Source organism: Barbus barbus, assembly GCF_936440315.1.
Source record: "Barbus barbus genome assembly, chromosome: 32".
Classification (NCBI taxonomy): domain Eukaryota; kingdom Metazoa; phylum Chordata; class Actinopteri; order Cypriniformes; family Cyprinidae; genus Barbus; species Barbus barbus.
The window spans coordinates 28,353,965-28,381,464 of NC_136760.1; the positions used below are offsets into that span (position 1 = coordinate 28,353,965).

Below are 27,500 nucleotides of genomic sequence, written 5' to 3' on the forward strand. Positions count from 1 at the left end.
TGGGCGGCTGAAGGGGAGAGGGATCGGCATTCTGGGAAAAACTCTTTAGCCGTTACGCTGTGAATATTCTCAGCAAACATTGCCACTAATTATTTCACACTGCCAAACATGGTAAATAAACTCAGGAGTAAACAAACATGCACGCAGCCTTGTCAGTTTAGCTAATGAAGCCAAAGTTTTCATCACATTTTATCGTTCAACAATCTGTCATGGATTAGTCTTTCGAAACACATCTGTGTTCGACTGCTTTGACTTTAACGTTCAGTGCTTTAAAGCTGAAATGTGTCGTTTCTGATAGTGTTTCAAAAGTTGATCAGTAAGATTTTTAAAGAAGAAATCTTTTCTAACAATGCCTTCACTATCACTTTTGATCAATTTAACATATCCTTGCTGAAAAAATCGTTTTAATTTCTTTAAAAAAAAAGTTAAAAGATGTACTCACCCTATTTGTTGCAATAGATTTCTAATTTGAATAAATGCTGTTTTTTGAACTTTTTATTCATCAAAGAATCCTGAAAAAAGTATCACAGATTCCAAAAAAATAAGAAGCAGAAAAACTGTTTTCAACATTAATAATAAATCAGCATATTTAATTGATTTCTGAAGGATCATGTGACACTGCAGACTGGAGTAATGATGCTGAAAATACAGCTTTGATCACAGAAATAAATTACATTTTAAAGTATATTAAAATAGAAAAACTTTATTTTAAATCATAATAATATTTCACAATATTATAGTTTTTTTCTGTATTTTTGATCAAATAAATGCAGCCTTGATTTGCAGAATATACTTTTTTGTTTTTAAACCATTAAAAATCTTACTGATCCCAAATGTTTGAATGGCAGTGTATGTAACTCCACTTCTCTAAGCAAACATGTTATTGGTGATGCTGATAATGTAAAAATGGCCAAATATCATCTGATTAATCGGCTTAGTCGATCTACTGTCTGTAAATGACTAAACTGAAGCTCTATGTAAAGGTTTTCCATTGCATGTGGCTATTTTGAGTCGTAGCACACTAAATAGAGCCAGACCAGTTTATCAATGTGCTGTTTAAACCCAGAAAAGGCTTCATAAACACACAGTGAGCGTCAGAGGTGAAGGGTGAGGCCAAGAGAGCGTGCTTTGTGTGAGCGTGTGTATTCTGGGGTGTTGTAATGAATAGTGAATAGGGTTAAGTGTGTGTGTGTCTGTCCAGCTGTGAAGGAAAGCCCTTTACACAGACCGCTCATTGAAAACTTCTCAGAGGCTCAACAGCTGTGTGTTTGTCACTGAAATCGCTCCCTGTTTTCAGACTTCCATGTGTGCCACTGTTAACTTTTTGCCTTCATTTTTAACTTTTTGTTTATGCCTTATACTAATCTTTGAATATGTGACCCTGGACCACAAAAGCAGTCTTAAGTCGCTGGGGTATATTTGTAGCAATAGCCAAAAATACATTGTATGAGTCAAAATTATTGATTTTTCTTTTATGCCAAAAATCATTAGGATATTAAGTAAAGATCATGCTCTATGAAGATATTTTGTAAATTTCCTACTGTAAATATATCAAAACTTAATTTTTGATTAGTAATATGCATTGCTAAGAACTTCATTTGAACAACTTTAAAGGTGATTTTCTCAATATTTAGATTTTTTTGCACCCTCAGATTCCAGATTTTCAAATAGTTGTATCTCAGACAAATATGATGTATAAATCTCAATTTCAAAAATTGAGCCTTATGATTGGTTTTGTGGTCCTCAACCTGTAAAGCCAGCAACACCAATGGCATAGGTTCGATTCTCAGGGAATGCATGAACTGGTAAAAAAAAAAAAATGCATGTATACAGCTGTCCGCCAAAGGCATAAATATAAACTAAATTATACTTTTATGCATCCTCCTTCAGTTTATCTGTGCATTTTGTCTGTGAAATATCTCAGCAAGTAGCTCTAGCTTGTTGCTGTCTGTTTCTCTCCTTCTCATTTTCTTGGCTGCTTAGGCAAAACAGGAAGTCATCTGCTGGCCCACTTAACATACTGTAACACTTCCTGCTCAGGGAAGCATAAAGGGGTCTGTGTTGTGTTTTTCTGGTTTCATCTTGAAGTCAATTTGGCTTCTTTAATGTGACATTTCAGAGCGAACCAGGATATTTATTGAAAACCTAGAGTTTGCACTATATGTCATTTATATTTACATTTATGCATTTGGTAGATGCTTTTATATAAAATTGAACTTTTGATTTTGGTGTTGGTAGCGCCATGTTCTAATGCTTGAGTTAGAGGAAAGCCACTTGTTAGAGAACACTTAAAATGCATTGAATTCAGTAGACATCAAAATGTCTGTGAAAGTCGCATTTCATCTAAATGAATTTGAACCTTTTTTGAAACACACGTAGGCATCAAATGACCAGTGAAGATTTCAGATGGGCGGGTTCAGTCGAGTGCTCGGAAATCCAATTTGCTGTATTCCCAATTGATTTCAAACTGATCCGGCTCTCTCTGCGCCCTCAAATTAGACTTGCACATTCCCGTCTGTCAAGTTTTCCATCAGAGCTTTGTGCAGTGTTTAAGCAGCATTTGCGGTTTAGGCCTTTGGTTGTGGAGTGTTGTCTTGGCCTTGTAAACTAGCAACGGTTTTGACATACTCATGTGCAGTGCTAACTAAAGAGCAATTGACAGAGATGTTTTTATTCAGCACTTCCAGAGTCATGCAAGCCAGCAGAGATAATGCGCCGAGCCGATCTGGAGGGCACACTGGAGTTATTCATGGCTTCTGGAATTGGATAAGATATTTGGCTAACTGTGTGTCACAAGCCACGCTGATAATTTCAAGAGGGGAAAGAACAGACGAAGAGAGAGGGAAAAACAGGGGAGGAGGGAGTTTGGAGAAACTTCCAGATGTGCAAGAGGGGAGGGAGAAGGAGATGGTAAATATCTGCAGCCCTACTCTCGATGTCTGTTTTTGGTCTTTTTTTTTTATTCTTTCCAGTTGTCCTCTCTCTTCGCTGCTCTCTGTCCACATACATCACTGTAAACTCATCTCAGAAGTGTTATTTTAGGGAGTAATCAAACCCTGTAAAGGTTAATAGCCCCCAGTTTCAATTGTACTTGTGGTATTTGATATTTCCGAGTGTTGCAAGTCTCCAGTGATCCATTTTTCAAGTTAGTCCAAATATTTCAACCCCAAATAAGGCCAAAAACTCCTGCTTTGGTAACGATTGCTGGTTTCTTTCCTCTGCCTTAGAAGTGACAGGGAAGGTGGACCTTTTCCAAAGTTCTTCATCAACTGCATCCACCTCAGGTCATGCTGAGACAGAGAGCTCCACCGTGGAGGAGTGTACCAGACGCTCCCAGATCACCGTCTCCAAAAAACAGAACTGGGCCAAACTTCCCTCTACAAGCAAAGACCCAGCCAGCACAGATCTGTGTACGAGCCTGGTCTACGGGCCACAGGACTGGGATTTGTGCTCAGGAAAGGCTGAGGTCTCAAAACAGGCCTGGAGCCAAAGGACTTTGAGTGAGGATGACTTGAAGAGGAAGCGGAATGATCTGGAATTGGAGTTTGGATATTCCAGGACACCATGCGATTCTGTTGACGCCGGTTTGCCAGAGTTGACCCCTGCATCTACAGCTTTTGTGGATGTGTGTGCCTCTTCTAGTTCAGCGAAGATCTCTGGGCAAGGCGCCTACCTCCAGCACCTGGACAGGAGTAGTCGGGCCTGGGTACTGTCCACAGGAAAGCCCCAGTCATCAGATGAAGTCCTCCCAACCAGAATCACAGAGTGGCGACAGGACCCAGGTGGAGATGCAAACATTTGGTACAACCCCATTCCTGAAGATGACGACTCAAGGGCCACCGGAGGAGCAGCTCAGGAAAAATATGGAGATCCGTGGAGGAGGAGAGAAACTGAGGAATCGCCAAAGGAGAAAAGAGATCAGAAACGATCAGGGGGGTTGAGTCCCACCGGCGTCCATCAAATGAAAGAGATTCAAACTGAGGCCGACATCATCAGGGCGGATAGTTCGGGTATTGGTCAGATTTTCCATAATGTAAGAATTTGTCAGAAGCTAAGCTGCATTGCCAGCATACTTGCATTTCACACAGCTGGTCTTAAAACTGAGGTTAAAATGAGCAGTGCTGTTTTGAAACAATATTTATAGTAAGTTGAAATGTTGTGCTATGATTGGCATTCACAAATTTCAAAAATAGGATGGGAATCAACCACATTACATGTAATTAGAAGATCTTTTCCTAAAACCTAGTGAGCTGCCTACCTAAATAGCATTTTAGGTGTGTGCCAGAGAGGCTGTTCCAAAAGGTAGGTGGCATAACTATAATTGTGCTGCCTTCTAAGAAACCACCTTTTTGGCCAAATTTTATTGCAGCAGTCATGGAGAAGGCAATTCCAGAACGCATCACAGAAAGTCCAATATAATTAAAAATTGACTGTTGTACTCAATATTTGTGTGTGCATTTTTATGTTAACCGAAGTCACATCTGTAGCTAATGCTGGGTACACACTAAAAGATTTAATTTTTTTTATAAGATCTTCAAAATGTGAGAGACCACAAACATGAGGACAAACAAATCCTAGATTTAACCGTTTTGCTCCTATAGTGTGTGGTGTCACAAAGACAGCACACCACACGCCAACAGATTTTCAACCACTGTCCCAACTGTGAACACTGGAAATCTCGCTAAATCTATGGAGACTTGAGAATAAATGTTTTACAGGACAAGTTTTATAAACACTCGTGCTGTTGCCACAAATCGACAAGCTGATCCTCCATCTCTGCTGTCCAAATCCTTTTGTGCTGTGCCATGACTGCGTTTGTTATGCTTCCGTATTCTCTCAGCTCGCTTTCTGATTGGATATTGTTTCATTTCACGTAATAATCTCCAGATCGTATACGCATTTTTCCTCGGGATTCCTCGGGAAACACATCAGGATTTCTATGAATATTTACGATTAGCAATTGGGGCATCTCCGACGTTCTTCCGAGCAGATTCGGTCACTCTTAACACACCTCACACCACAGGAAAATCTGATAAAATAATCTTTAGAATCACCAAGATAATCGGGACATTACCTAGGATTGTCAGAAGGGGAGAAATTGGCCCAAAATCAGCCCGATTATCTTGTGGTGTGTACCCAGCATTAGTGACATGCTAATGTTAAACTCAGTTGGAAAGCAATGTGGGTTGAGTCTCTGCAGAACTGCATATGTGAACTGCTGTTTTACTGCCTGTGTAGTGCAGTGGTTCCCAACCACGTTCCTAGAAACACTAGGAACACTAGCCCCACAAACACTGTCCTTAATCAAACACAGCTGATTCATGTCATCAGCTCATTAGAGACTCAAAACTGAAGTGGGTGTGTGAGCCAAAGGAGATGCAGTGTTGTGGGTTCTCCAGGACCATTGTTGGGAACAACTGATATAGAGAAGGGCTGGGCAGCTCTGGCTCTCGAAATCCCACTGTTCTGCAGAGTTTAGTTCCAGCCCTGATGGAACTCACCTGTCTGTAGGTTTCTAGTACTTGAAGACCATGATTAGCTTGTTAAAATTAGCAGGAAAGTGGATCTTGAGGTCCAGAGTTGCCTACCTCTGATGTAAAGAAGTGGTTCCCAACCACTTTCCTGGAATCCCCCCAAAAACTGCTCATTTTGCATGTCTGCTTAATCAAATACGAGCAGGGGTGCTTCTGGAAGGCTAGTGTCATGCAGAGTTTAGCTCCATTATACTTGTTTGGCAGTTAGGGTTGGAGCTAAACTCTGCAGGACAGTGGCCCTCCAGGAGCAGAATTGGACACTCCTGGTGTAGAGTTTAGCTCCAACTCTGCTAAGCCTTACCTGTCTGTAACTGTCTAGTAATCCTGAAGAACTTGATTAGCTTGTTCAACTCTTCAGGAAAGTGGATCTTGAGGTCCAGAGTTGCCCAGCCCTGATGTAGAGTGTTCCAAATCAGTTTATTACAGGGGTGTTCAATCCTGCTCCTGGAGGCTCACCTTCTAGATCAGAGGTTCTCAACTCTAGCCCTTGAGGTCCACTTTCCTGGAAAGTTTAACTCCAACCCTAGTCAAACACACCTTGACCAGCTAATGAAGGTTTTCAGGATCTCTAGAAGCTTCTATTTCTACTCCCAAAGTTCCATTTCTGTTGTCCATCATGCTGCCTATGTATGTGGTAAACAGCAAGGCATCTCACTAGGTTTTGGAACAGACTTGTACTACAAGATACTAGAGCACAACTTCTACTTGCCTCTCAGGGCTTTTTAAAGGTTCAGGACCATCTCAAAAGTTAAATTCCTTGTTTCTAACATTGTGTGTTTCTTTCGGTTCAGATCTGGTTGTGCTACAGTCGGACTGTATTAGCTCTGCTAGTGGTGTGAAATCTGACAGTCCCGGGGCGCCAAAGAAAAGCCTGGGGGAGGGTGGAAGTGGCAGCAGTGTGATTGACAAGATCAAGTCTCCAGGAACAGTGCGGCGGCTTTCTATGAAGATGCCTAAGCTTCCGGAACTAAGACGGAAGCTTAGCCTACGCTCATCCCGTAATCAGCGCAACGGACAAGGGAATGCCAGCAGTGCACCGGGTGCATCCGATGAGGCTTCACCACCAAATGCACGCAAGGAATCGTCCAATGTCATCAGCAAGTACCACCTTGACTCCAGTGCACCTGCAAGACCAAGGCGCCGATCCTCTCGAACGCGTTCTGCTAGTAAAGGAGGATATCTTAGCGATGGAGACTCACCAGAACTCTTGCCAAAGCAGGGCTCGGGTCAGGGGTCGAAAGGGTCACCTACACCACCACCACACCGTGGACCACAGGATTCACTCGCTGTGGCAGACGCAGAGTCGTTCCGCTTGTACTCGCTGCCGGATCAGCCTCGCTGTGCTCAGAGACTTTCAGGGCTGCTCACTGTGCATCTGCTGGGCATCGATGAGCTGCTACGATCCCCTCGGAACGATGCTACTAAAGAAGTCTTCTGTGCCATTCAAGTGGACGGGGTGACCCGGGCTCGAACATCCCTGCTCACTTGTCGAGGGGTGTGTCTCCCACTAAACCACACCTTTAACCTGGAGCTCGAGAGGGCGCGGCTGCTCAAACTGGTCATCTTGACGCCAACGAATGCCAGCGGAAACAACGGCTCTGCTGCGCCTGCCGCTCCCGCTCGTAACCGGGTCTGCTCTCTGGGTGCTGTGGCTATACCGTCCCTCTTCAAGGGTAAGAGAACAGCTCATTTGCAAATCAAGTCACAAGGTGAAACCAATAGTTCCCACTCTAAGACCACGTCCACACGAAGCTAGAGCTTTCCCTATCCAATCGTCTCGTCTCAAGAAATATCTGCGTACACATGAAACCACGAAACCGACACAAAACAATGTAGTATACATGCCAGACCAGTATGTGGCGCTGTAATTCTGCCACAGAGATACATTAAAAACAGAGAAGACTTAGACTATGTGCATAAACCTTGCGCGCTGTATACAAACGAACATGGAACAATACATTTATTAATATGTGTTAATGTTAGTTAAAGTACCCCTATTATGGATTTTTGAAAATGACCTTTCATGCAGTGTGTAACAGCTCTATTTATTTATTTATTTAATTTATTTAGTCATTTAGCAGACACTTTTATCCAAAGCGACTTACAAATGAGGACATAAGAAGCAATCAAAACCAACAAAAGAGTAACAACGTGCAAGTGCTATTACAAGTCTAACGCAGTACAGATTATTATTATTATTATTATTTTTTTTTTTTCTTTCTGTAAGTGAATGAAAACTTCCTGCAAAGTTTTAAATCTGAAAGTGCACCGTTTATAAAGTTATTGTCTCTCAAAAGAAAGAGTCGACTCTGAATCATTGAAACGAGTCATTTTTAAAACTAATCCCAAGCCATTTCACGTTGACGTCAACAGGAAACATTAGCATAGTGCCCGCCCACTTGTTGGCCTTTTCGCGTTGGTCTGAATGAAAATGTAAATTCATTCTTTGTCACTAGCGCTATTGGAGCGGTTTCCCCGGTAACGCTGTACACAAAGCAGCACTGCGGTTTATCAGGCATTACAGGCATGATGAAATGAAAATGAGACCAATCACCGCAGATTAGCGCCACCCAAAGGAGGGGTTTGGAAAAATGAATCGTTGAGCAAATCGTTTAGGAGTCGTTGAGCAAGTAAGGTCAAAATAAATGCATATTATAAGACAATGATAGTGTTTTTTGACCTTGCATGCATGTCAACCTGTTTTTGGGGACTACCAAAATATGAACCTTTCAAAACCCATAATGGGGCACTTTAATAAAAAGACAATTGTTCAGTGTTTGTTCATGTTGTTGTTGCTGTTACGAGACGCAGCGGTGTCTGACTAGGGTCGAGACGTGGGGTGATGACATCATCGTTTCACAAAATATACGGATTGGCTGTACACACGAAAACACAAGGGTGTCGTTTTCAGATTTATCCCCTCTGGGACCCGGTTTAAACAAATAGCGGTTTCACGCTCCCAAAACGCCGGATCCATCTGGACGAAACACCAATGCCATACTAAATTTTTAAGTATACAGCTAAACGCGTCTCTGTAAGTTCTGATTGGATGAGCCATTTTTAAATCTGTTTTAAGAGCGCTAGAAGTACACGACCAGTCAAAAGTTTTCGAACAGTAAGATTTTTAATGCTTTTTTTAAAGAAGTCTCTTCTGCTCACCAAGCCTGCATTTATTTGATCCAAAGTACAGCAAAAAAAAATAAAAAATTGAAATATTTTTACTATTTAAAATAACTGATTTCAATTTGAATATATTTTAAAGCTGAACTTTGGCATGACTTAATGATTTGAAAAGGAAAGACTCCATTATATAATAAATCCTGTAGCATTGATACATTTATACCATTGCACAAACATTAAACCGCCATTCCACCCAGCCATACCCTGCATCTTGTGCTTTGCCCTTATCTCTTTATCTCGTCCCTCTCTCTCTCTCTGTCTTTCTCTGTCTCTCTCTCCCGCAGCTTCTCGCAGTCAGCAGCTGTGTGTCCGTCTGGATCCTCGTGGTTTGCTGTATGTGAAGTTGACCCTTCTGGAGCACTTTGTGACCCCGTTCCCCCGCCTCAGTGACCTGCCTCCTCCTAATGTGTTTGGGATGGAGCTGCTCCACCTAGTGGAGAAGGAGGCGTCTGTGCTCAAAGTGCCTCTGATCATTCAGAAGTGTGTTTCTGAGATCGAGAGGAGAGGACTGAGGGTGAGACGAGCTCAGATATCTCTCACACCCGATGTGCGTTAAATATGACTGTATTAAGAGACTGTGTTTGTTTCTGTAGGGGGTGGGATTGTATCGTCTTTGTGGCTCCACAGCGGTGAAGAAGGAATTGCGGGATGCATTTGAGAGAGACAGTGCAGCCGTTACCTTAAACGATGAGCTCTATCCCGACGTCAACGTCATTACCGGTCAGTCAGCCACAAACAACACACAATCTGATATCTATGGAAGCTTGTTTCTGCTATGGAATTAAAATAATAAAAAGTAAAATTGACATTTTATCTCACAATTCTGATATTTCTTTTCTCAGAAATTGTGAAAAGTCAGAATTGTAAGATTGAAACTCGTCAGAAAAAGTCAGATTTTTTTTATTCAGTGGTGGAAAGTGTTATTATAGTAAACTAAAACCATAAAAAAAATATTTTTGCTATTTGAAATAAAATAAATGTTAACTGAACTAAAATAAAATATAAAAAGCTAAATCTTATTTTCATTTCAACTAGTTTCCAAGGCAACGTTTCTCATTTGCATCGAGTTTAACGTGATATACTAAAATAACTAAAACTATGAGCACAAACTATATAAACATATTTCAAAACAACAAAACAAATAAAATAAAATGGCAAAAATTATTCAAACTTATTCAATCAAATTTAAAATATTAACAAAACTAATACGTAAAATGATACTAAAATAATAAACAAGCTCGACTTTTTTCCTTGTAACTGCAAATTTAATTCACAATTGTGAATATTTCTGAGACTTGTGAGGAAGAAAGTCTGAAATGTGAGATATAAACTCAGATTTGTATGTTTGAGAAGTCAGAATTACCTTTTTTTTGATCTATGGTGAAATTGTTTTTGACTTTCCTGTCAAATTTGAGTTTATATCTCATAATTCAGAATTTTTTTCTTAGAATTCAGATTTATATCTCACAAATCTGAGTTTATATTTTATGAGAAAATTGCATGAAAAAGTCTGAAATGTGAGTTAAAAAGCTTGCATGATTTACTTGGCATATCAAGGTATTTGAAGGTAATTGTACAGTGGGTTTTTGATGATGAAAGTATTGATTGTTTTGTAATGTTGTTGTCAGGCATTCTGAAGGACTACCTGCGTGAGCTGCCGTCCCCTCTCATCACGAGGACCCTGTATGAAGTGGTGTTAGAGGCCATGATGCTTCGGCCGGCCTGTAGAAACGACAGCGACGCTCAGAGATCACAGAACACCGTCTCGCTACTGCAGTGTCTTCCTGAAGCAGAGCGGGTAATGCATCTCTCAGACTCTGTGTTTATCATCACAGCATGTATTTCATCAGTCCCAATCAATCCAGTCTTCTGTTATATGCACTTTAAACTTTAAAATCCAAATATTATATTCATACACACTGCCTCTCAAAAGTTTGGGATCAGTAAGATTTGTAATGTTTTTTAAGGGAGTCTCTTCTGCTCATCAAGGCTGTATTTATTCGATCAAAATGGGGGGGGTGTTGTTTGTCCCATGTGAGCAGCAGAACAGCAGCCGGAGGGTTTCCAGCATGTTCCAAAACAAACTGGTTGGGAATGAGAACCTTCTGCTCCTCCTGCTCTCATACACTCTTTCTTTTCTCATCTCTTCTTCTTCATTTAGATGCATACGGGTCACTTTTAGGAGCTTGCATAATTTTATTATGATTAAGCATCCTGAAGTCTTGACATCAAAATGGGCTTGATTTACTTTATATATGCCACTGTTGATTAAAAAGCAGTGAAATGCATGGTTTCTTTTTATATTTTACATGAGATTTTTTGTAATTTTCATTGGGTTTTTTTTTTTTTTTAGTTCATTTGTCTATGTATTTTTTTTTACATGTTTATTCAATCATTTTAGTTTATTTTAGTACTTGGTTAAATAAATTAAAATTGGTTAGATACATTAAAATAAATTAATGAATTAAGTTAATTACCAAGTTAAACAAATTAAAATGTTAAAATGTTCACTTTTTATATCAGTTAACATTTTATTTCAAGTGTATTTGGTATACATATCCAGTGGTTTATATGTCTTTAAAACAGTATGTGGAGCAGTGTGCAGTGAAAAAGCTTTCAAACAGTCGTTACTATTTTAATTTAATTCAGTGTGTGGCATTCAGTTATGTTGGAATTATATGTGGTTGTATTTTTTATCTAATTTTAAGTAAAAATGTCTGAACTTTTGTCAGTCTGATCAAATAAAGAGTCATGAAATGAGAGTTAAATACACAGCTGATATTTCTGGTACATGTGTTGCACTTGAAATAAAAGCTCTAGTAAAGTGCATTGCATTGTGGGATACGGTACCCAATACTGCACATTTTGGCAAATGCATGGAAGTCTGTGTGATTTAGAATCAAATCCTGCTTTACTGAATATTAGTTTAAATGGTCATGTTACAGAATTGAAATGTGTTGCTAATGCATCTTTAGTGCTTGCTGTAGTTTAATCGGTGTGTGTTTGTGTGTCTCCTGAAGGCGACTCTTTGCTTCCTGCTGGATCATCTGAGTCTGGTGGCGTCTTACAGCGACAGCAACCGAATGACGTGTCAGAATCTGGCCGTGTGTTTCGGGCCGGTTCTCCTGACGCCCACGCAGGAGTCGTGGCAGGCTGGGATGACGGCCCCTGGATCAGGGGCCCTGGCGGGGTCCGGGGCTGGTCGAGGAGGCCGTAGTTTTGCACACAGTGAAGAGATCGCCAGCGCCGTGGACTTTAAACGACACATAGAGGCGCTGCACTATCTCCTGCAGCTCTGGCCTGGTGAGTCTAGCTGCTAAAACATCATTTACTTACTGTCTTTGACTTACCTTCTTCATATAATAAAACAATATAATATTTTATTAATACAACATAAAATTATAAACAATATTATAAACAATTAATAAATGTATTATTTAAAATATGTTTTTATTAATAAAAATGTAAAAAAGAAAGTATAATAAAAAAATTTTTTTTTTAAATGTGTGTATGTACGTGTGTGTGTGTGTGTGTGTGTGTGTGTGTGTGTGTGTGTGTATATATATGTATATGTATGTCGCATTTATTTACAAAGTACTTTAATACAGATCAGATTGCTTCCAAGCAGCTTTACAGTAGGGCTGTCAAAATAGCTGAAAAACAAAATTCTAATTTATTATCTATAATCTGTAAATATTATATCTGTAAATATTATCTATATTCGAGTTTAATAGACATCATTTCAGTTTGGGGGGGAAAAAGCTTTCGGTTTCTCTCCTGAGGCCACAAGAGGCGCATCGAGCAAAATATTACCAATGAATGTTTCTTCAAAGCAATAAAATAACACGACTATCTTTGGGAAATGTGCATAGTGTTTAAAATAATGTTTATAAACCATATATATAATTAAGTTGCTTAAACAATTAGAAACATAACAGCATCATGTATGTATAGTTTATCACAAAAAAACGAAAACCAATCACAAAGAGTACTTTTTCTATGTAAAAACATGAGATGCAGTGAGATGCAGAAAAACCTCCATAAAGTCTGGAGACATGTTCAAGGAAAGCACACAAGCGAGTCATTTTGAAACATAAAGACAAATAAAATCATGACACGAAACACAATTCTTTCTTCTCTGAGATGAATATTTCCGTTCTGACAGTCAGAGAGTATTATACAGCCTAGAGCGCTCCCTCTATAATCAGCTGTCATTCACTTCAGTTCGTCGCGATCTCACCACGTTCTGTTAATCAGTGAAGCTGTCAGCTCTGCGTAATGAATCTCTTATTTACATCGTATCTACATGATGTTATAATGAGAGGATTCGCGAGCTTGCAGAACTCAGCTCCTGACAAAAACTCTGCATTTACAGCAGTAAACACTAAATCATTGCTGCTGCATAAGCGCCACCTGCTGGCAGAGAGTGAATCTGCGCCTCATTCAGCTCTGTTTCGTTCAGATATGTTTTATGTAGTACAGTTTCACAACACTAAAGTCAGACCATTCTGTTTTTGCTTCAAATGTCAAAATTAAACAGTCTCTAATTTAGATTAAAAACTGCTCATGCTTCATGTACGCTGCATCTTTGTTTGGATGATGATTAAAATGCAGTGGTTGCCTCTCATTTTAAATGGAAAGAGCACAGACAAAGCCTTAGCTTTTTATATGAAGAGATTACTTTTATTTGTGTAACTTGCTTATTTGATTTGGGGTTTGTTTTAAAATTTCAATTTAGTTTTGTTATATTTCAATTTCACAAAGAAACGTGCAGAAATAGCCTAATAAAAGGACACCTTCTCATTTACTGTATAATGTCTTCAATCTCATTTCGTTAAAAAAATCGTGAGAAAATCGAATCGTGAGAAAATCGAATCGTGAGTTGAGTGAATCGTTACATCCCTAGCGTTTAATGTGTGTTTTTTCGCAGTACCCAAAGGACGAGTGACGGATGACTCCCTGGCGTCCCAGAGTTCCTTGCAGGTGGTTGTTTCCCGCAGGGGGCGTGGCCGGCTGGAGAGCCCACCCTGTAACCGCTACGCCGGCGATTGGAGCGTTTGTGGGCGGGACTTCCTGTCGAACGACGAGGTGGATTACGACGAGGTGGCAGGCAGCGAGAGCGACGATGACATTGAGGAGCCGAAGAAGAGTGACGTGTGGACGTCTCCCGATGGTTTGTACGTGGACGACTTTGCGCTCTACTTTGACGCTCCGTTCACGTGCCGACTGAGTCTGAAAGACTTCGACACTCTGATTTCAGATTTGGAGAGAGAGTTAGCCAAACAAATCAACATCTGCCTCTGAACCGGACTGAATCTGTCGTGTTCGTCATTTTGAGCTGGGCACTCCACAGATGCGTTTTAATACTTAACAACAGAGTAACTTTAAAAACGCCTCTCAAGACACGAATTCTGTTGCATGTGTAGTATTGACACAAAACAACAACCACAAGTTGCCAAGGAAATGCCATCATAAAGACCCGTTCACAACAAGGACGATAACTATAAAGTTATACTATAAACTATAAATATATTTTAATATTAAAGAATAGTCCACACCACAACTATAACGATAAAGACACAGAGAAGCGATATCGTTGGAATCTCTTTCAGAATGATATTTTTCCAGCTGGTGAATAGTCCAAACATTGACAGCCAATCAGAATCCATCCTGCTATAACGAACTCGAGAATTTAAAGCGGCAGACGAGCGTGTGTTTAGAAGAAACAGACGATATCGTCCGCTGGTGTGGATGCTAATATCGTTATATTTATCTTCGAACGGGTTTGACTTTACAGTCAAAATGAAAATAAATACTGTATTTTCCAGGAAATAAATTGCATCGTTAAAAGAAGAAAAAAACACATGCAAGTTGCATCTGTGTATGTCACATTTTAGAATTATGTAAAATTCAGAAATATTGTTTCATAACAGTAAATAAAACTAAATGTTTACAAACATTATAAAGATATATTGTAGTTTAAAAAATAATAAATTTAATTTGGACTTTTTTTTTCTCAAAATATACAAACTCCGAGATATAAACTCAAGAAATATGAGATATAAACTTGTAATTCAGAGAAAAAGTGTCTGGAATTGTGAGATATAATGTTGTAAATACCTTTTTTATTTTTTATTTCGCTGCAGAAATAGAATTGCAAGATAAAAATTCAGAATTGTGGGAATTAAGGTTTTTTATTTAGTTACAGAAACGAAAGGGAACAAAAAGTAAAGCTGCGAGATATAAACCCAGAATTCAGAGAAAAAAAGAAAAAATTGCAAAATGTAAACTCAGAATTCAGTGTTTGTTTTCCTTAATATCTGGCAATGTTGAGAATTGCTCTTTTCACAGAATTTGCGCGAAAAAAAAATCAGACTTGTGAGTCGCAGTTACCTTTATTTAAAAAAAACAACAATTGCAATAATCGTAGTCACAATTCTGAGTTTATAAAAATAGCATTTCTCAAAATTGTGAGAAAAAAAGGCACAATTATTTTTTCATGCTTTTATTTTGTGGTGGAAATGGGCTTCCATAAAAGGCACAGCACATTTCAGAAGATAAAAAATGTGACTTATACTCTGGAAAATATGGTAGATTTACTGATTGATAAAATGTTTTTTATTTCAAAGAATTTTGTCATGCAATAAATGTTTCCATTGTTGGGTATCTGTGCCCAATCACCTGCAAGAACCTTGGATAGCAGCTACTGTAACACAACACCAACAAGCACAAAAACTCTGTATTGTTCTTCTGAAGGGGAGACGTGTATCGATTATTATACTATGCTATATCGTGCATTATAACAGTATAAACACTAGCTGTTAATGAGGTGGCCGGTGCTGAAGGATGACGGCAGGCGGGTCGTCTGCGTTACATTTGTGTGAAGTTTCTCTTATTTAAAGCTCTGTGTACGACTCTTATTCCAGAAGGCTGGTTTGTGACGACCAGCGGCGTTTGGGCCAAGATTTCGTCACTCTTTCCACCAGGACATTCCGTTACGTGCGTTTCTCCGCCAGACTCGCTTTGGCAGCGGAGTGACAACTGCATGAAGCCTTAGTTTTACTATGCAGAATTATTTTTTTCCTCTGTAATGTTTAACAGTGAACGTATTTATTACATTCCCTTGAGGTCACGTCATAGGAACATTCTGGGTTTGATACAGCATTTGTGACATAATGTTGATTTGAGTTTGAGAAGCCAAAGACAATATTTGACATAATGGGGCTTCGGTAATTGATGTTATTTAAAGGTTAAGCGTGTCATTTCTTTCCTAAAGAGCTTTTCCTAAACACTCTCATTGGTCAGTCAGACAGATAGCTCCGCCCTAAACTCGCGTGATTGGATGAGTCAGAGGTCACTCAAACAGACAGATCAATGTTTTGAAAGTGTCACAATGTGACATTAAACAGCATTTAAAATTTTTGATGGAATCCAGAACATTCGTTTAAAGCTGAATTTATGTTTGAGATGTGAGTAGGCAATCAGTAAAACAAGTAAAACAAAATATAGTGTTAATTTTGACTGAATTTGCACAGTTCATTATGCCAAAATGTCTAGATTCAGGTTTTTTTTTTTTCATATTCAGACATAAATGCTAAAACGACACGATGCATCAGGACATGCACATGCACTAGGAAGTGTGCACTAATTTTTAACCTTGTGTCTTTTATAACCAGTATTATTAAGCCAAAGACTGTTGTGATGATTATTGCACTTCTGTGTCTAGTTTTCTGGATTGTGCTTGTGCTGCTTTGGCTGATTTGAGATCAGTCTGTTACTGAGAGCAGCTCTATGTTTCATATCTGAGCGCGGTACAAATAATCTCAACTGTGATTTGATTCTAAAAGCCACAAATGGAATAGAAAGGCCATGACTGAGCTCACCAGCTCCTTATGCAAACCCTTTGATATGTTTTATTTGAATTCAGATTTGTTTAGTTGTATAAACAGTATTATTATATTCTATTATTGCACCTGTAACATTAAGCACTTCTGTCTGTGCTCATGCATAGCTAAACCGCAGCGATACACACACGCGTGTGTGTGTGTGTGTGTGTGTGTGTGGATGAGATGTACCATTCAGTGTTATGTTAAAGAAATAAAGCACAGTGTTGCGTTTCTACAGTGTGTGTTTTCTCTGTATTCACCATCCTAAATGTCATTTAAAGGGAAAGTTAAAGGAACAGTTCACCCAAAAATGAACATTTGCTGAAAATGTGCTCACACTCAGTTCATCCCAGATCAGGATGAGTGTTTCTTCATCAGGTTTGTAGAAATGTGTCTCATCAATGGATGCTCTGCAGTGAATGGGTGCCGTCAGAATGAGAGTCTGATAAAAACATCACAATAATCCACACCACTCCAGTCCATCAGTTAACATCTGGAGAAGACAAAAGCTGAAACACATCCAGCATTAAGACATTTTAAACTAAAATTAGTTAATTATTTAAACTGAAATACATGTTTGTTTGAAAACAAATGAAATCAGTGTGAGTATCTGATGATGACATTACTAGCGTCCAACTGGGATCCTTCAGAGCTTAAAACAGCGCCTCGTGACACGAAAACAACACTAGACATTCAGACTGACACTGTTCCTTTTTGTGCTGGCACTTTATTTAGCCACTTAATTTAATTTATTCCAGCCACTGTTTTCCCCATTTGTCCGGAATTATTTTAATTACAAATATCATACACCAGAGTCCAAATGTCTGAGAGAACATTGTGAAAATTCAGTTTAAACCTGGAAATTATTTTTTTATTTTTTATTTTTTCTGTTAATATCATATTTAAATGAAAACAAATTAGTAAAATTATGTTAACACATTACATAAAGGTTTCAACATTTACTAATACATTTTTAAAAAGTTTACATAAGTTAATGCACTGACATGAGCAAACAATAATTGTATTTCTTTTAAATACTATTAACAAAGATGCTATACAAATGTATTGTTAAGTCATGTTAGATAATGCATTAATGTCAACAAATGAGAGCTTATTGTAAAGTGTTACCAAAATTATGAATTTATCCAGTATTTTTGGATACTTCAAAAACATTTAACAATCTTAGTTAATGTTAATTTCAACATTTACTAATACACGGCCTCACACAGGAGTGTATCGGGCTCGCTTTGGACCCCAGAGTCACAGAGCAGTCTGATGTGAGCATCTCTGTGCTGTCCGCTTCCTTCTGCACCTTCTTCAGCTGCGGAAACAGACAATTACATTTAATCATTTAGCAGACGCTTTTATCCAAAGCGACTTACAAATGAGGACAATAGAAGCAATCAAAACCAATAAAAGAGCAATGATATGCAAGTGTTATGACAAGTCTCAGTTTAACACAGTACACATAGCAAGGTTTTTTTTTTGTTTTTTTTTTAAGAAAACGAGTAGATAGAATAGAAAAAAAGAAACCTAGTGTTAGTTTTTCATGAAAAGATAGCAGTTAGAGAATAAATATGCAATTTAGAGGGTCAAGCGTGTGTGGTATTTTTTAAATAAAAAGAAGACAGATAGATAAAATAAAATTAAGGTCAAATAAAGATGGAAGATATTGCACTTTATTGTGTGATTGAGCCAGAAGAGGGCGACTCTCACTCGTTCTGTAAGGCTTTGTGTGTGTGTCAGGGTTATTATATAGTTAACTGTAGTTAACACCTTTGTTACTTGAAAGAAAATAAAAAACTGAATATATCATTTTTTCCCTTTTTTTTATGCCTTTTTTATTAAATAAAAATATTGTTAAAAACAACAGACTTAAACACTTGTTTATGTGCTGTTATCATCATTCTCACTCTGTAAACTGTTTGGAACATGCAGCAGATATCATATTTAACATTTATAATGATAATCCTACTGAGAGCTGGTTGGATGTGCAGTTTTCAGAGTTAGTACTGGTTCACTGTGATTGTCTGTTTCTATGCGACACAATAAAAGCACGAGACCACTGAGCCACAACAGACTTCACACACAAACACATAATGCAAAGACCCAATTTATACTGTAGAAATATAGTAAAATAACTAAATATAATTTTGAAAAGTTAGTTTCTATTAAGTCACATTATTATTTTATCTACCCATTACAGTACTGTTCTATTACATAACATATTGACTTATTTGATCTATTTTTATTAATTTATTTTAATCTCATTTTTATATATTTTAATCTTATATTCATAATTTATTTCTTCTTTTTTATATTTTTTAATTGTTGATCTATATGTTATTATATGCATTATTGTTTGTCTATTAATTATAAAAAAATATTTTAAATACATGTTTGCCTTATTGACATTTCTTGACATATTGTAAATAAGCCTAAAATATTATTTAGAAAATATTGTTTCTATTAAGTTTTTTTTTTCTGCCTATTGATAGTTTTCACATGACGTCACACCCTTATAGGAACGCCCCGCCCCCTGGAGGGCAAAACCAAGCTGTGCTCCACTGACCGCCAGTTATTATTACGCTGTTTGCATTAAGTAGTAATGTAGTAAAACACAGATATTAAAAGGTGAAATTCAGTAAACACCTTATATATATATTGTATATTTTGTACAGGGAAGCAGATGAAGCCAGAATATAAACACAATGTGCAAAGTTTCACGTTAAGTGGTTATCCCATAGAAAACCATTAGAAGGAAAACACTGAAGCATTAAGCGGATTGCGTTCATGTTCCCGGCCTCATCTTCTTGCCTGTGTAAACTGTGCATCATTCATATGGTGATTACTGAATTTGATATTTTAATATTACTGTTTTAAATATATAAAGACACTTTAAGTGTTAGGGAAGCCCCGCCTCCCGCCCCTCTGGGACTGAAATAAATTATATTAAATTATTTTTATTTGATTAATAAACATATAGTTTTGCGTGTTTTTGAAACCTTTTATGAAAATGTTTTGTCGTTAAAATGCTGTCCTATCCAGCGTTGTTCGGTCACGTGCGTGGTGACGTCAGTGTCCGGTGCAGTTATCAGCGCGCGCAGACACGCCGCAGGACCACAGAGAGGCGCGCCGCCGCTGATGAAGATGGTGATGATGATGGAGATGCAGTATAATAACAATAATAACGGATATGGTCTGGAAGAGTACATGATCCAGGAGGATGCGTGGGACCGAGACCTGCTGCTCGACCCCGCCTGGGAGAAACAGCAGAGGAAGGTAATAATAATAATAATAATGCAAACGGAGTCAATGGTTTAGAAATAACAAAAACTAAATAAAATATATGTATATTTAAGTAAATTAAAAAAAATAATTTGAGACTAAATTAACAATCCAGAAATGTAACAAGCAATAACTGACAATAAAGCAGTAAAGTTTAGATATTCAACCCATTTCATATCAAACTGAAAAGAGAAAAATAAAAAGTCTAATTTGATGCAATTTAAAAAATATTATAAATTACAGCCATTTGTAAATATTTAAAGGAGTACTGTAACAAGAGTTAAGAAGCATAAGATGATGAAAAATAATTTCTATTTTATTCTAAATAATCAGTAAAAGTGCGGTGAAATATGTAACTATCCACAAATTTAACAATAAATTCACTGATACAGCTAGTTTCATATGCTAGTTACATTATTAAATTAAAACAAAGTCAAATTAGATCAAGTTTAAAAATCAATGATCATTTATAACATTTTTTTTTTAAATATAAAGGGTACTACTTTAAACAGAGTTATTAAAAAGTAATTTCTAAATATTTCTAAATCAATAGTGCAAAATAACAGTAAACAATAAATGTAACAAATAACTTTATTTCTTTAAATGTAAAGAAATCAAATGAATAAACAGTAAGCAAGTGGAGTTTATTTATGCATGTCATATCCAACTGAAAACATAACATTTTAAATAAATCAAGTGAAGTCAAATAAGATCAAATCTAAAAATCAATTAGAAATTATAATAATTTGAAAAGATTTGTGAGTGTGTGTGAGTGTGTGTGTGTGTGTGTGTGTGTGTGTGCGTGTGTTTGTGTGTGTGTGTGTGTGGGTGTGTGTGTGTTTGTGTGTGTGTGTGTGTGCGTGTGTTTGTGTGTGTGTGTGTGTGTGTGTGGGTGTGTGTGTGTTTGTGTGTGTGTGTGTGGGTGTGTGTGTATCCTCTAACAATAGCTCTAAATGTGTGTGTGTGTGTGTGGGTGTGTGTGTATCCTCTAACAATAGCTCTAAATGTGTGTGTGTGTGTGTGTGTGTTTGTGTGTGTGTGTGTGTGTGTGTGTGTGTGTCTGTGTGTGTGTGTGTGTGTGTGTGTGTGTGTGTCTGTGTGTGTGTCTGTGTGTGTGTGTGTGTGTGTGTCTGTGTCTGTGTGTGTGTCTCTGTGTGTGTGTCTGTGTCTGTGTGTGTGTCTGTGTGTGTGTGTGTGTGTGTGTGTCTGTGTGTGTGTCTGTGTGTCTGTGTGTGTGTGTCTGTGTCTGTGTGTGTGTCTGTGTGTGTGTCTGTGTGTGTGGCATGAGATCTCTAATTTTATCAGTGTGTTGCTCACTAATCCTCCGTCCTTCACACCTGAACTCCTTTTGTTCATCCTGCAAACACATTATACATTAAAACACACTTCAGTCGGCCTTGTGTTTGTTTTTAGTCAGTAATGATTGGAGGAGAAACACATCTGTGGCGTTCGCTGTTCTGCAGCTCATAGACTTCTGAACTCAACTCTATTTATATACGTGAGACTGAGGCACAGTGGAAATCCTCTGAGCGCTTGTGAAGTGTCCAGAGACAGATGAGTCCATGTCCACTGTCACTGTGTCTGTGTTCATGTGTGTGACGCTCTAGATCTGGACAGACACTAAAAGTGAGCACAGAAACAACCTGCTCGATTATCATGAAAGCATTGTCATTTTGAATGTTTTGTTTGTTATGTAATATATATATATATATTACATAACAAACAAAACATTCAAAATATATATATTTATTTTATATATATATATATATATATGGAAAAATGCAATGGAAAATGGACATTTTTTATTATTTATTATTTTTTATTTTGGATGCGATTAATCGTTTGACAGCACCAAAATAATTATGATTATGTATGAAAAGTAGGCAAAACAAAATATATAAAATATATAATAAGTAAATATTTTAATATTTAAAGTATTATTTTAAATATTTATAAAGCAACACAATAGAAAATAGACTATAATTAATATTTTGTTATATATTTTTATATTTTTAATGTAATAATATATATAAAGCGTAGCCAAATCAAAATATTAATAATATAATATGCAAATATTAAAAAAAAAAGTAAATAATATATTTTTTAAATATTGTAATGGAATGTGGACTCTTATTTATATTTTCATATATTATATAATTAAATATGTAATATTATAATATAATTTTACATATATTTAATTAAATATGTATAAAAAGTAGGCAAAAATATAAAATTCAGCTAATTTAATATTTACAATATTTTAATGTTTATAACATTCATTCTACGCTTACACTGTGTAATCTTTCCATAGTTATTTGCATGAAAATGAAACTATCTTAGAAATGTAAAGATCTGGACTGAATATGTTGGTCTGTTTACTCTGTAAAGTTCATTCAAACTCAAACTAAATATAAATAAATGGCCAGTGAGTTTGTATCATTTTGCATTTAAATGCATTGTTGATTTGACTGAGAAAGCGTGCTGTTTAAGTTGTGTAGGGCTGGTTTTGTCCTTGTGTGTGTGTGTTTCACCTCGTGTCATCAGCTGTATCTCTGGATGTGATGTGTGTCTGCGTGTATGTGATTAATCTCAGCGCCTCGCTGCTCTCTGTCACTAACAGGTGAAACTGCGGCTGTCATCAGAGCGCTTCTCTTTATAGGTTCACTCATGTTTCAGGACACGTCTGATTTATGAGGAACAGAGCGGCTGTCATTGACAGGACAGACCTTCTGATGCACAGATGTGCTTTTGTTTTGATCTCAACCATCAGCCAAATAGTTATTCACTCACTGTTTCAGGCTGCTTTTGTTTCAGGTGAAGTAGATCCTCCAAAATAAGCTGCAAAATCACATTCAGATATGAAATGCATGCTTTACACCAGCAATTCACCGATGAAGTCAATAAACGTGGTGTCGAAACTACTTTCACTCAAAAAAAGTACATTTCATATAATTAGAAAGAAACGGCAAGTAACATAAAGTATATATATATATATGAAAATATACATGAATTTTTCAGTATGTGTCTAAATCATCTTTTACAGTACACCGTCAGATTTCTTTGTCGCTGAACCGAGATGTTACTTGGAAATTAATTATTCTCACTAAATGAAAGCATGTGAAGTAAACAGTAAAGTGTGTGTGTCTCAGACGTTCACGGCCTGGTGTAACTCTCACCTGAGGAAAGCAGGAACGCAGATCGAGAACATCGAGGAGGATTTGAGGAACGGCCTGAAGCTGATGCTGCTGCTGGAGGTCATCTCAGGTTTGTGAGCGCTCCTCAGGACGACACTTGCAGCTTCTTATGTCTCTCACTGACCGCTCGTATTCCTCCAGGTGAGAGGCTTCCCAAACCAGACAGAGGAAAGATGCGCTTCCACAAAATCGCCAATGTGAACAAAGCTCTGGAATACATCACCAGTAAAGGAGTGAAGCTGGTGTCCATCGGCGCCGAGGGTGAGAGATACCAGAAACACATTTACTTTACATCATGGAGCATTACGGAGAACTGAATCATAAATAATGACAACTTTTGAGAGTTTCCCTGCTTTAAATCATATCTCTACTCTGTTTTCATTGCAAATAGATGTTTGGCACTTTCTAAATGTATTAAAATCCCAGTCTATCTACAGGCCTGTCACAGTTACATGTGATTATGATTTGATCATTCTGTATTTTAAATCCTGAACAGGAGGCGTGCAAATCTTTCAGTAGACAGTGAATCAGTTTGATTCATGATTCAGAGGTTTTTGATTCGCAATTCAGAACAATGAGATTTGATGCAATTTGATTTTATATTAATCTATTTTATATTAATATTTGATTCAATAGTAATCATTTGATTCTTTATTTTTGAAAATTTTAAATTGGTAAAATATTCTAATAATATTTAAAACATTATAATATTTGCATTTTATATTTCATATTTTCTATTTGTGTGTGTGTGTGTATATATAAATATATATTTAATTTTAATATTAATTTATTTTTGCATCATCAGAGCAAATTAATATTGATTATTATTACTTGAAATACTTCTGCTTTATTATATTTCATTTTGTCTATTTTATATATATATATATATATTTCATTAGTCCACTAATGAAATATCCACTTTTCATTACATTATTTTTTGGGGGGGCGGATATCAGAGTCACAAGTCACGCGAATATTTCCGATTCAGTGTGCGATGACCTCGAGAGCTCAATCTGAAGTGTTTCTGTTGGCTCCTCAGAGATTGTTGATGGGAATGTGAAGATGACTCTGGGAATGATCTGGACCATCATCCTCCGCTTCGCCATCCAGGACATCTCAGTGGAGGGTAAAGAGAGACTCGCACAGACTGCATCTCATGAAACAAACACACACACACACACACGTTTAACACTGATTCTCTGTCAGAAACCTCGGCTAAAGAAGGGCTCCTGCTGTGGTGTCAGAGGAAAACGGCCCCGTACAGGAACGTCAACGTACAGAACTTCCACTGCAGGTACAACATCAAAATACAGTTTATTTTCACATGATTTCTTTTAATTTTCATAATGTTAACGTCTCTTTCCCTGCTTCAGCTGGAAGGATGGTCTGGCGTTGTGTGCGCTCATTCACAGACACAGACCTGACCTGATCGACTACGCCAAACTCAACAAGGTGTGTGTGTGTGTGCGTGCGTGTGTGTGAGTGTGTGAGTGTGTGTGCGTGCGTGTGTGCGAGTGTGCGTGCGTGTGTGTGAGTGTGTGTGTGTGAGTGTGCGTGTGTGTGTGTGTGTGTGCGTGTGTGTGAGTGTGAGTGTGTGTGCGTGCGTGTGAGTGTGTGTGTGAGTGTGAGTGTGTGTGAGTGTGTGTGCGTGTGTGTGTGTGTGTGTGTGTGTGTGTGTGTGTGTGTGTGTGTGTGTGTGTGAGAGTGTGTGATAGGGCTGCACAATTAATTGAATTTCTAATCGCGATTACGATTATGGATGCCACGATTATGTAATCGTTCAAAGCCAAAAAAAATGGCATAGATCTGTTCAAAATAATCGTTTTTAATAATCTCAAGGGAATAATCAACAATTATGATTTTTGTCATAATTGTGCAGCCCTAGTGTGTGTGTGTGTGTGTGTGTGTGTGTGTGTGTGTGTAACAGATAACTCCGCTAAAGAAGCTCTCACACAAACCACTGTATATGCAGCGCTGAGTTTAACATTTTAAGGCAGTGTTATTTTAGTATTTTTTGTTATAGTTTTTATTAATATTTTGAATTAGCTTTTATTTTTATACTTTTAGTTCTAATTTTAATTTTGATTTTAGTTACATTTTTAATAATATTGTTGTGCATCTGTTATTTTGATGCAGATCTGTTTTTTTAAATATTACTATTCCGTTTTAATGTACTTTTTATTTAAGTATTAGCTTTAGTTCAAATTAATTAATTTAATTTTTTTATTTATGCAATATTTATTTATTTATTTATTTATTATTTACTCATTTTATTTTTTACAGTAATTTTAATGCTTTTACTAAACAGAAATTAAAAATGACTGAAATAACGTTTTCATCTTACGTTTATATTTTATTTCAGCTTTATTTCAATTAAAAAATATTTTAATAGTGATATATACTATTATAGTTTTTATTAATAGCTTCAATTTGTTTTTATTCTTTCATTTTAATATTAGTTGCATTTTTAATCAATTTGTTATGTGCTTTTGTCATTTTTATTAGATTTTGTTTTTTGGATTAATTTATTTTAACTTCAGTATTAATTTAATTGTTTGTTTGATTTATTTACTTTTATTATTTTCCAGTAATTTTAGTGCTTTGACTTAAACTAATTGAAAATTAGAAATGACTGAAATAAGTTTTTCATCTAATATTTCTATTTTATTTTATTTAAGCTTTATTATAATGAACTAAAATATTTGAATAGTTTTATTTAATGATAATAACCCTGCTTTAAGGATGCCGTTTGTATTTTTATTACTAATCATATGAGATGAGATGAGATTGATGTGAAATCAATAGCTGAATGCATTGGTTGGATAAATAGTATGTATTTGTGACAGTGCAGTTTGTTAAAAGTAATTGTGTTTAGAGTAATGCACATACAAATCATTCACAGGCTTCAGAAGCAGAATTTATAAATTTTTTTATATCATTTAATATCCAAGTATTAATCTGTAAATCTTTTGAAATCATGTCAGGTTTGAAAACCTGCTGCACCACAGAATCTAATGCACATTATTTGTGTTTTTACCAGACTGAGGTGGTTTTGCTAAAGATTGAGAGACGATAGCAGGTTTTCGTCACAGATGCTTTATTTATCTCTGGTCTGAATGATGTGAGTCATTTGATCGTGAACTGAAGGCTTTAGCTGCTCTGATAGAATGACCTTACGGGATTTAACAGGATCCTCACACCTAAAGACCGCGTCTGAAACCAGAACTGTTTCACAAGCCGTGAAATCGCATTAAGAGCGTCATGATCTAATCTCAGCCAGGGTTGCCAGGTCTCAATTCAAAACTAGCTCTAAACTAGCTCAATAGCAAATTCTCAAAGATTTATGCCGTGCACTGGTTTTCACTTGTATGTATCAGAGAATTATTGCGGCAGCTGATGTTAATGAAATAATTTGCAGCTTTACTCGCGAACTACATTTCCTGTTCGTCAATAAGGTGAGAACCAGAGCCATTATAAACCTAAATATACTTGATTGAATTAAATTAATTGAAAAGTGTAGTGTAGTAGTAGTAGTAATAGAATATGTTTGCGGTCGTAATGATGAGAGTAGAGCACATAAAATAGTATCTGTTCTGGTGCTCACACTGCATGCGTACCGCGCCTGAGCCCAACCGAACCGTACCTCTTCCAACCGGGCCAGGGCCGGATAAACGAACGCACGGAGCGCTCACACTAGTCAAACGAACCGGACTTTGAGGGTCAAACGCGCTCAGGCACGGTTCAAAACACCTAGTGTGAGTACACCCTAAAAAACAACCTGCAGCAACTGTGTAAAAGTAGCCCACGTTTGCTGTAAAACCACAGACTTGGCAACCCTGATCTCAACCTGCAAAAATGAAAGCACTTCAGGAGACATTTGAGCATCATTCAAACATTTTTCAAAGAATTATTTTTTTTTGTATTTTATTTTATTTTATTTTTTATTTTTATTTACTCAACTTTTTAAGTTAAAATGTTATTTTTTAAATCATTTTAATTTGTTGTTGTTTCTTTAAATGTCTATATAGTTTTTAAAAGTTTATTTCCATTTTAGTTTTAGTTATTTAGTGCATCAAGTTAAACCAAATTAAAATGAGAAATGTTGCATTGACTGCCATCTGAAATAATGAAAAAATCTAAATTTTGTTTATATTTTATATTTTAACATTTATTTTATTTCAAGTAACAATTATATATATATATATATATATATATAAGTTTTTTTTTTTTTTGTAAGTTGTAGTTTCAGTGAACTATAATAGCCCTGTCAGGATCTTGTGTTAATCCACTAAATGGGTTTGAAACCTTGTACAGATGTAGTGCTGTAATTAATTCAGAAGTCATGCGGTTCATTTTCTCTGAGCAGGACGATCCTCTCGGAAATCTCAGTATGGCTTTGGAAATTGCAGAGAAACACC

General features: G+C 36.9%; 2 protein-coding genes across 6 annotated transcripts in view; both read left to right on the forward strand.

Moving 5' to 3' along the window:
- syde1 (synapse defective Rho GTPase homolog 1) overlaps positions 1-16,835 on the forward strand; it is a 26,611-nt gene extending 9,776 nt beyond the window's left edge. Inside the window, exons 2-9 of one of the 4 annotated variants that reach the window (XR_013782563.1) lie at positions 3,228-4,010; positions 6,326-7,207; positions 8,999-9,228; positions 9,308-9,434; positions 10,343-10,512; positions 11,735-12,017; positions 13,645-14,264; positions 14,354-14,560. Coding sequence is in view for 2 of the 4 variants with exons in the window: in XM_079388793.1 (XP_079244919.1) it covers positions 3,228-4,010; positions 6,326-7,207; positions 8,999-9,228; positions 9,308-9,434; positions 10,343-10,512; positions 11,735-12,017; positions 13,645-14,018 (2,849 nt within the window). In the remaining 2 variants the exon portion in view is untranslated. Of the gene's footprint in view, positions 1-3,227; positions 4,011-6,325; positions 7,208-8,998; positions 9,229-9,307; positions 9,435-10,342; positions 10,513-11,734; positions 12,018-13,644 lie in introns of all 4 variants that reach the window. The other 3 variants (XR_013782564.1, XM_079388793.1, XM_079388794.1) reach the window with 3 other exon arrangements.
- LOC306851923 (alpha-actinin-2) overlaps positions 1-27,500 on the forward strand; it is a 349,741-nt gene that overhangs the window by 302,199 nt on the left and 20,042 nt on the right. Inside the window, exons 1-7 of one of the 2 annotated variants that reach the window (XM_079388433.1) lie at positions 19,678-19,882; positions 23,038-23,152; positions 23,224-23,343; positions 24,122-24,208; positions 24,289-24,376; positions 24,456-24,534; positions 27,449-27,500. The exon at positions 27,449-27,500 is cut by the window's right edge and continues 30 nt beyond it. In XM_079388433.1, coding sequence (XP_079244559.1) covers positions 19,745-19,882; positions 23,038-23,152; positions 23,224-23,343; positions 24,122-24,208; positions 24,289-24,376; positions 24,456-24,534; positions 27,449-27,500 — 679 coding nt within the window. In that variant the 5' untranslated portion in view covers positions 19,678-19,744. Of the gene's footprint in view, positions 1-19,677; positions 19,883-23,037; positions 23,153-23,223; positions 23,344-24,121; positions 24,209-24,288; positions 24,377-24,455; positions 24,535-27,448 lie in introns of those variants that run through there. The other variant, XM_079388434.1, reaches the window with a different exon arrangement.